The 10,306-nt window shown below is 45.4% G+C and overlaps 1 protein-coding gene across 2 annotated transcripts in view; it reads left to right on the top strand.

The window, feature by feature from the left end:
- Window positions 1–10,306, top strand: part of COL14A1 (collagen type XIV alpha 1 chain) — a 179,582-nt gene that overhangs the window by 63,504 nt on the left and 105,772 nt on the right. For both annotated transcript variants that reach the window (XM_006026800.2, XM_025207819.1), the window contains 2 exons: window positions 3,527–3,653; window positions 7,455–7,594. In XM_006026800.2, coding sequence (XP_006026862.1) covers window positions 3,527–3,653; window positions 7,455–7,594 — 267 coding nt within the window. The remainder of the gene's footprint in view (window positions 1–3,526; window positions 3,654–7,454; window positions 7,595–10,306) is intronic.

Raw genomic sequence — 10,306 nt, 5'->3', positions numbered from 1 at the left:
CTTGATTGAGTTGCAGTTACAGACAGACAACACAGACGGTCTCGTGGAGGTTGCTAGGCTCCATGGTGCAGAGCTCCGGATGCTCTGGGTGAACAGGCCACCAAAATAGAAATCGTAAATACGTCTTATAAAAGTCGCACTCGAAGACGGGAAGAGGTGGGCAGTGGATCAGGCCGCCAAGCTCCTCTGGATCTCACACAGGGTTTCTGTTACCCTGCCATGTACCCAGAGTCCCCACAAGATGGATGTGGAGTCCTCTTCGGCTTGGGAGGAAACCGCTCAAGCCTTTTATACGGCTAACAGGCCAATTGTTAGCCGCCACGTGTGAATAATTTAGCACTAGCCAATCACGGGGAACAAATTTGCATACCGGTGGCGGGAACTCTTTTGCACCGTGCATTCCTCTTGCAAGTCGAGCAATGCACTCTGCAAAAGAAGCTGTAGAAAAGGCGGGAAACTCGTCCCTGCACCGGGGTTTCCTCTGCAATAGGAAACTCCCCCGTGCAATGCTCTGCAACTCGGCGGGGATAATTCTGGGGCCGAAGCACACACACAGGCCTGCCCTTTAGTGATTCTTCCGTTCTACTCAGCACTGGTGAGACCGCAGCTGGAGGACCGCGTCCAGTTCTGGGCACCGCACTTTAACAAGGACATGGACAAGCCTGAGAGAGTCCAGCAAAGAGCCACCCATATGATCAGAGACTTGCATGGCAAGCCATACGAGGAAAGGCTGAGAGACCTGGGACTCTTCAGCCTGAAAAAGAGAAGGCTGAGAGGGGACTTGGTAGCAGCTTACCGCTACATTAAGGGAGTACATCAAGGGTTCGGTGAACAGATGTTCACCAGGACACCTTTGGGGAAAACTAGGAGTAATGGCCACAGCCTCCTGAAAGACTTTCAGACTCAACGTTAGGAAAACCTTCTTCACAGTCAGGGTGTCCAGACTGTGGAACAAGCTCCCTGCAAAGGTGGTGTAATCACCTACTCTGGAAATCTTCAAGAGGAGACTGGACAGTGACCTTGACCCCAGTCACCTGACCCCAGTTGTCTTTCCTGCCTTGTGCAGGGGGCTGGACCCGATGATCTTCTGAGGTCCCTTCCAGCCTTACAATCTATGAATCTATGAATATGGGCTGTGTTCAAGTGCACCATATATGTCAGAACTGGACCTCTAAGAGTCTTCCTTACATGAAAATTTTTTACTTATGTGCCTAGGTTCAGTCAAGTGAACGGAACTGTTTGAGTGAAAAAAGGTTTGTAGCCTAATCTGACTCTTGACTAAATATACGTTGTGTGTGTGTGTGTGTGTGTGTGTGTGTGTGTGTGTGTGTGTGTGTGTGTGTGTAAACAACCTACTAAGAATCAGACCAGATAACAAGGCTCCAGCACTTTTCTGGATTATGAGGTGGAAATAATTGTAAAGAGAATTTATCCAAAAGCTGACTGCTTCAGATTTTACCAAATTATATTACATTTATTGCTATAATTTACTTAGGAGGAAAATTGGCTTGCCATAGAAAGAGGATTTAGCTTATATAGGATGTCTTTTTTTTTCTTTTGACAGGATGATATCACTTGCCTTTAATAACATATTTCATTTCTTATATTTAGTTTTCCAATCTGGCAACATCTGCATTGTAGCTAGAGAAGCTTTTCTTATAGCTCTGAGCTGCACAATCACTCTTAACAGGCTTGCTAAACTGAATAAAACAAGCTTAATACAGCAATTGGACAAAAATATATTTAAAAGGTTTTAAAAAAATAATCGCAATAAATTATTTTCTAATAAGTTAAACTTTCTTCTGGAAGACTAAGGAAAATACAGTATCTTATTTTACATAGGGGTTTTTTCTGTTTATAAAATAATTTATGGCAGTTAATTTAATAAAATAATTTATTGCAATTATTTTATAAACAGAGTGTTTAACTTTAGTTTGTACCTTTGACTTTTAAGAGTTATCAGATCTTTCCTACCTCTGGGCTAAATGTTTGTATTAACCAGAAACAGAGTTCTCCAAGTCTGGAAAACAACGCAACTCATCAATGACAAAGATAGGAGTATTTTTTCCAGGTATTTTAAGATTGTCAAGTAATTATGCATCACTTGACTGTTCTACAGTGTATTTATAAGAGAGGCATCTGGGGCCAATCACATTCTGCTTTATGCGCCTGAATAGCAGGTACACACACACACACCATTTGCAATTCCTGATGTGGTGAATTGGGATTACCTTGAATGTCATTACTTGCCGAACGTAAAGCAGTAGAGGAAGGTCCACCTACCTTTTATCCTAATAGCCTATCAGTTAGGGCATTTGCCCACAGATTGGGAGGCCCAGGTTCCAGGACCCTTTCACCTTCACTGGTAGGTTTCTCAAACAGAGTCTTAGGGTGCAAACACACAATGCCTTTTGCCACTTTAACCATTTTTATGACAGCACAATGGAAAAGCAAATAATACATATAATGTATATTATAAGCATATAATGAGGGTTCAGGTTGTTGCGTGACTGGGCACTTTTGAAGTGCTCTGCAGCTCTGCCCTTCCATAAAGGCAAGACTGAGCAGAGCGCTTTCAGGGGGCCACTCACATGACAAAATGTCACTTTTGTCGGCACCCAGTTTCTGCCACTTGATTGTGGCAGGTGTCTGTTAGCTGTCTGGTGGTCCCAGGTCTTGAGGGGTTCAATCCTGTACACCCCAGGAATTCCTGCACAGGATTGGACTCAAGAGATTCCTGGGCAAGATTGTAGAAGATTCCCTTGGGTGTACCCTGCAAGTAGGGAACACCTCACACATTGTTGCACAAGATCAACAGGCAGGACAGTGGGCAATGTGTTTTGCCCAATGAAGCAGATAAGCTTTGCCAGAACACATCCCAGCACAGATGATTTGCTTCATGTGGTGACATCTGTTTATTCCCTTAAACTTGTGGCTGCCAGATCCTATTCCACCTATTAGACACCTAAATGTCTAAGTATGCTTTTATTTCCCCCTATTCAATTCTTTCAAAGCTATTGCACAACTATTTTTGTAATACACCTTCATCTTAGCTTTACCAGCTTAGAAAAAAATACACAAAGGAGAGGAAAGACCCATTCACTGTTTGCATTCACTGGTTTTCAAGGACTTGAGCAGTGTAGAGTAAGATCTCACTTAGAGTAAAGTGTAGAGTAAGTGCTACTCTTACTCTTTCTCAGTGTAGAGTAAGATCTCACTTAGGCACATAAGTCCCTGTAGATCCCCAATATTTACTTGAAATATGTTCTGTCTCTATATCATTTCCTTCAGCATATCACAGGATAGAATATGTAATATATAATAGTTTTTGATGGATTTTGTGAACTTGACTTTACCTTCATGCTTCATGTAAACTTTTCATATAGTTGGCAGTTTTTTCTATAATTAGCTGGCATTCTTTGGATGTATCTAGCCAAAAGAATTGCAGACACTGATAATGTCAATGGTCTTGTTTCCTTATTCCTAATGTATGACCCATACGCATTACAAATTAAACATTTTGCAGGTGGAAGTTGATCGCGTTTCAGCACACACTCTGCAAAGTCTGACGTCTCTTACAGAATATACTGTTGCCATTTTCTCCCTGTATGATGAAGGACAGTCTGAGCCACTCACTGGCAGCTTTACTACAAGTAAGCCTCACTACATTTTTGAAGGGTTTCCAAGACAAACTTCAATATTCATTTACTATTTTGGAAAGCAAGATTGGTAACTGCAACAGTCTTCAGTGTGACTTCAAATATATCCAGTGGTTTGCCTTTTTGACATTTTGGGAGTGCTATACTATTAAAATAGATATAGAAAATGTTGGCAAATAGCATCTGTGCTGTGGGGTTACTTTCTACCACAATGACAGACAAGAATTTCTAAATTTCTAAAAATCTGAGGACTAGATGGCTAGTGAAGCTGATATTATTGAGCAAAACTGGAATTCACCTTCTCTTTTTAGATCATAGATTTCTTAGTAAAATCCACTCTTTAGTACCTTTTTTTTACAATCACTCTTTTAGCCATATGGAGTGGTTAAGTGTTTCCATTCATTCATCAGAAATAAGCACCAGCTTTTCTTTTTCTGGAGAAATTTGGTAGTCTTTCATTTTAGTTGCTTTCTGATTACAAGACTAATCTCACACGTGCAAGTAATCTATGACATCATTAAAATACTCATGTGAGTGAGAAGTATTCATGTAAAGCCAAGGCATCTAATTCATCTGGGGTCCCAGGTCAGATCCAGACCAAGGGGCTTTGTAACAGGGAACTCCTACCCTGTTACTGGGAGAAGACTGGGGGACAAGCAGGGCCTGCAAGGGCCCTTTAGGAGTAGTGTCTTTGTGGCCTGAAGTGGGGGGAAATGCAGACAAAAAAAAAAATGCAGGAAGAAGACACAGGGTTTTGGCTGTCACTAACAGCCCTGCTATGGGTGCAGTGAAACCAAGCAGGGCTGAATGGACCAATGAGAGAACACTGGGTGCATGCTCCATGGTAGGACAGATTGACTGGAAGGAGAGGAGCTTATCACTATAAGAGACTTGCCCTCAGGCCAGCAGTCTCACTCTAGCCCTGTCTAGGGAAGGATGAAGGCCTCCCAGGCATGCTGCTGTGGTGCCCAGAGTAGTGTTATGGAGAACCCTGGCATGCAGGTAGAGAAGCTGCCTTTAACACCTTTTTTGGTTTTAAGTTTGCCCAAGGTGAGGATGATTTTAAGGTCAGCTTGCTCTTTGCTTTGTGGGCACATGAACAGGCTGTGTCTTTTGTTTTGCTGTGGTGGAGATAGTAAATACTGAAGGGCTGTTGCTGAGGCGGTGATTGGGAAGCCATGCATAGGCACAGGAGAGGCACTCCAGGTTTGGCCCTGCCAGAGGCAGGGATCTATAAAGTGAGAGAGAAGAAGAGAGGGAGATGGAGCTCGAGGCCTGAGATGGAGAGAGACTGAGGCCAAGAATCTGCCCAAGTTAAGTGGGCCCAGGCTAGAGCCCTACAGCCAGAGTAACCTGCGGGCTAAGGTCTAGAGGGTTGGAGCCTGTACAAGAGTGTGAAAGACAACTAACATCTACAAAGCAGGTGTGGCTATAGGGGAGGTCAGAGGCCACAATTGGAGCCCTTAAGTCTTAATTGTGGTCACAATTTTGACCACTGAGTTTGATTCATGCCAGCAGGGTACAAGTAGTTTTTGACTGGGTATGTGAGCCTCCCGCAGAAAAACAAGCATGTGGAAAGAGGGCCCAGAGACTGGGTGAGTCCTTTCACTGAGTGAGACTAAAGACCCAGGGGCAGCTTCTCAGTCAACAGAAAATGAACATCAGGGCATGGCAGGCGAGATAGAAATACAGGTTATATGGACAACCTGGAGTAGGGACAGGACTAGGGTGTTACAGCAGCCCTCAGGATGCACTCTCTCATAGTCTCGTTATGGGCTGGATGCAGCCCAGGGCACAGGGGCAGCTGCTGTTGCCACTGCGGTGCTCATGAAAGATCATAGGGTGGTGGCAGTGGGTCCAGAGGCTGTTAGGGCTCCAGAGGTGGTAGCAGTGGTGGGCCTGGCAGTGGTGAGGGGTCTCGAGGAGGAGGTTAAAGGTCTGCCAGCAGCAAAAGTAGGTCTGGGGCAGGAATCTGGAGGCAACAGCAGTGAGCCAAGCTTCCTACAACATCCGTGGCTTTCAGGGCCAAAGTTCCCTGAAGTCTGCAGCAAGCCATGCCCCTCAACTTCTAGTAGCCTGCCAGTAGCTGGCAGGCTGGATAGAGAGGTTTCATGGACTGCATCTGGCCCACGGACCATATGGTTGATAGCCTTGATATAAAGGATCAATTTATTTTTTTTATCCTTTCTTCCACCAAAGGAGTAAAACGAATTTTGTGTGGTGACAGGTTTGTGAGGCCATGTGCTGCCTGACAACATTTCTCTGACTGCCTGTAATGTAATAAATTTTGAAGGCTGCATCTAATTAATTCCAAAATTTCAGGGAGTATTTTATCTATCAGTGACCACAACCATGTTGATTTGAGGGGAAAACCAGAAAACCCCAACATTTGGAACATATGGAGCTCTTGGCTTTTCAGTAATAGTCATCAAACACCTCTACAATTTTCTATAAATCAAAGAATTCACTGATGGCTCTAACAGACATTTTCAGTATAATAATATTTCTATCCCATCTTTGTCCACTTTCCTAATAGAGCAGAATGTGTTGACACACTGAATTATTTATAACGCTGAAAAATAACACTGGATGCAGAGCTGGGCCATCCCTAATGGGGGGCAAATTGGGGTGACCATGCCGGGCCCCACACTTTGGGGGGCCCCGTGGAGCCGGGCGGAGCAGCAGTGGTATGGAGCTGGGTGGAGCAGCGGCTCCGCATCCAGCCACTCGCTACCCCTCCCCACCACCACTGGTGCTCTGCGAATGGTGATGGCAGCTTCTTCAGGTCCCGGGCCCGTGGGATCAGATCTAGGGCAGGGCCCTGCACGGGCTGATTTGCTCTGGGCCCCACACCTTGCTCAGGTCAGCTGTGGTGCAGAGAGAGGGTATGTGGGGAACTACTATTGGAGGAAGGAGCAGTGGGGAGATTGGTCAGAGTTATTAGGAGCCCCTGCATTAGGAGGGAATTGGGCAGTGGCATATAGGGAATTTTTGGATTACAAAATGCCCCTGAGGGTGCAGTAATCCTGGATTATGGAAACTAACTAAATACCTTTGTTATCCATCTCTGATGTGTTATGGGGCATGGACAGAAGTGCAGCTCCTCACTGTAACTGAGTATGCTTTGCAGGAAACGTTCTGAGTTACAACAGTCCCCCGGACCAAACAGAAGTTCACTGTTGGATTTGGGGGGAGGGGAATCTAGCTGCTGGCTGGGACCCTGTAGCTGGTTTTCCTTAGCAACGACCCCTCCTCCCTTCCAGCCTGTCTTGTTTTCAGAATGGGAGGGGGGAAAGGGAACAGAGGAAACTTATTCTAGGGGTCCCTAGCCACTGCTGGAAGGTGAAGTGGGTGTATTGGAGCCCACTCGCATCTCAAGGGGGCTCCAATATATCAAGCCTGCCCTCCAGAGGGGGCTGAAAAAACCCCGGTCCCTCCACTCCCTTTCTCCCCTCCCATTCTGAACACAGTGACAGGCTGGGAGGCAGCTCAGACAGAAGTTACAGAGGACGCTCTCTTATGAAATGTCTTCAACTGACCCCTCGTGCAATGAGGGTTCAGATTTTCCCCCGATTGGCCATTTTTTTAGGCAGTTTGCAGCCGTGTAGTTGTATTTGGTCATGGCTCTGGACGGTTTTCTGTGTCCAAATTGAGCAAAAATTGTCACTTCTATCTGCACCCCATGGTTTGCTTAAGCAGTTTCAACTAACAGGTGTATTTTAAATGTCATTTTGTATAGTTTTAAGCTTTAAAAAAATGGCCTTCCTTTTTGTTTTGCCTCATGTTGTTTTGCAGAAAAAGTTCCAACCCCTCGGTATTTGGAAGTAAATGAAGTAACAACAGGTAGTTTCCGAGTCAGCTGGAAGCCCACCTCCTCTGATGTAGCACTGTACAGATTGGCCTGGATTCCCCTTGATGGAGGTGAATCTGAAGAGGTGAGTTTTCTTGACTCTCCAAGGGTGTTGGTATAGAGGAAATTCCACACTGAATGATTTGTCACAGAAAAACTAACTGAAATGACATTGGAGGCCTAGCAATTTGACTCATTTAGAGAACAACATGGCCTGCCATGAAGCCTTCCAAGATAAATCATGTCAATATTACAGCTTCTTTTGTGGACAGGGCTTTTGGGAGAAGAAAAACATGGGAATTATCTATCTGATTTCTAATACAATTGTCACCAAAGAAACTGCCTTGCTATCCTCTGCTACTCCAGCTTCTGGGGTGTTGTCACCCTCCCTTTCTCATGAAAAAGATGGGGGGGGATAGGGGAAAAAGCCTGGTAAGGGGGTCCATGCCCAGATAAAGGAAAAGAAAATCATGCTTTAAGTTTGTTCCATAACTTGGAAGCCATAAAACCACTCATCAAATGACAGCCGTGAAACATTTAACAAAGCAAAATTCATATACAATGGCCTCATCTACCCGAGATGCAGACTGTGCAGTCTTTACTGCACAGTCATTTAGTATTTGTGTAAACAAGTAAATGACTTCGCAGTAACCAGAATTACAGCTCAGTAGCATTGCCGAATGACTTTATTGTAATGCTGACTGCACAGTAGCCCAGGACCAGTGCGCACGCAGTAGCATTGCATTATGCTTTCTGCCACGTAATGCTACTGCGCAGTAGTCATGGGCTACTGTGCAGTCAGCATCTCATGTAGATGCAGCCAATGAAAACAAAAAGGATAAATGACCACAACTTCCTCAGTTCTTTCTTCCTCCTACACTCGGTTATTAATTCTGCATCTTTAAATATCTCTTCCCATCCCTGTGCTTTTCTTCTGGCTAATTGATCAAATGACTTTTCATTTTAAAAAAATGCTTTTTTTTTCCTCTGTTGCAAGATCTTTTTCCTTATTTGCCTGTTCTGCCTCAGTATTTACCTTCAGCTGTCTGTCCATCTGTCCCCATTCTTTTAAATTCATTTTTGCTGTTCTGATTATTCCCTTAGTCTCTCACTTTTTATTCATCTCTCCCTCGTCCTCTCCACTACCATTTTCGAACTGTCGGCCTCCTCCACTTGCCCAACCCGTCACTCCTGGCCCTCTTTTTGCAGATGGCTGAACAGTGGAGTGCTAGAGCCTCCCTGCATTTTCTCCTTGTGCACTGTGCTAGCCGGATGCAAGGAAGGTAGCATTGATGAAGCTGAGTTGTGTGTAGTATTTCCTTTCTCCACCAAATGGACAGCAATGTAGGAAGCCTGGGGCTTTTCTGCAACTAAGCCTTGCCTTATTTCTGTCTTCTTCACATGGCAGGAGAGGCTTCTGTAAACACTGAGAGAAATTCATAGGGTGAGCAAGCAGAAGTGTGTGTGCAAGTGAGTTAGCTAGCTGACTGATTATCAAGCATTAAAATTTCACTTCACAACAGATGGGTTAGCATTCCTTTTTTCCTGAACTGAATTTTAACTATGATAATTTCTGGTCAGTAGTCTGAAAATGTGGATGCCTGTGAAACTTTTTTACCTTTGTGTGGTTTTTTTGTACTGGGGTTTATTATTGTTCTTGTGGTGTTCTTTTGATCATTTTACATTCCTACGTATGTCTAAGTCATCAAGCAATACTTCAGGCTTTGGGGTTCCCCTCTCCACAGGGAAACAGCTTGTTTTTTGGGGAAGCTGGAATGCTAGGACATCTTTACATTTTTAGATATGAAACTTACCCAGGCTCCTTTCTTGTTCTCCTGAAATGACCTCTGTAATGGGGTCAGGCAGGTTAGCACAATACCTTCAGGCTACCTCTTTAAACTCCTTTCCTGGCTGAAGGATCAATCATGCAGGAAAACAAAACGCCCACCTTCATTCCCAAATGTGGGCTGGGTGGAGTCATGGAGTGATGTGCAACGTGGTGTGAATTATACTTCCCCAGGCCTCTTTACACCCACTTTGCTGGTGTGATGCAAGTTTGGACTGATATAAGTTATGCCTCAAATTGCTGCAATAAGAGTTTAAAATGTCCGTGTTAAAAAGTGTCCCCTGCTGTGTATGTAGAGGTTGGGGGTGCTTGTTATTATGCTTTCATCCTGCTTTTCATTATTGCTTTTCTTCTTGCATTTCCTTCTTCTGGCCCTTCCATTTGTTAGTTACACCAGAGAGACTCCCTTAGGTTTTCCCTGTAAATTCTGCAGGCAAGAGTAAGAAATGCTGGCTAAGCATGGGGACGAGGTGGCAAAAAGTATATATTGGTGAGAGGGTGGAAGCAAGCAGGGCGGAGATGCCCCTAGTGTGGGGGCTTGGTCACAGGAACCCCCTGGTCCCCGGGAACAGCCACCATGGCTGCCCTGGCTTGCCTTGACCCCAGCCTTACCCACCCAAAGCTCCCCTCCAGAGACCGGGGCCAGGGCAGGTACTGTGTAGGGCCGCTGTACTGCAGGCTCCTGGCAAGTTTGGCTCCAAGTACTGCCTGTGGTGACTGTTCCCAGGGACCAAGGGGCTCCCACGGCTGGGCCCTTGCACTGGGGTGGCTCTGCTCTGCTCATGCTGTGCCTGGCATGCAGGGAGGCCAAGCCTGGAGCCGGGAGCCCTCCGAGCCTGACATCCTGCCCCGGCCAGGTGGTGTCCCCTCATGGGCAGGGTGGCTGTCTCCCATGGCTACGGAGCTGCATGGGCCAGGCTGGGCCCCAGCTTGGGTGCTGCTGGGCAGTCC

The sequence above is a fragment of the Alligator sinensis genome, unplaced genomic scaffold (genome assembly GCF_000455745.1).
Source record: "Alligator sinensis unplaced genomic scaffold, ASM45574v1 scaffold895_3, whole genome shotgun sequence".
In the NCBI taxonomy this organism is placed as follows: Eukaryota; Metazoa; Chordata; order Crocodylia; family Alligatoridae; genus Alligator; species Alligator sinensis.
Note: the sequence above shows the minus strand (reverse complement) of the source record. Positions and strands in the feature narration are given on the sequence as shown.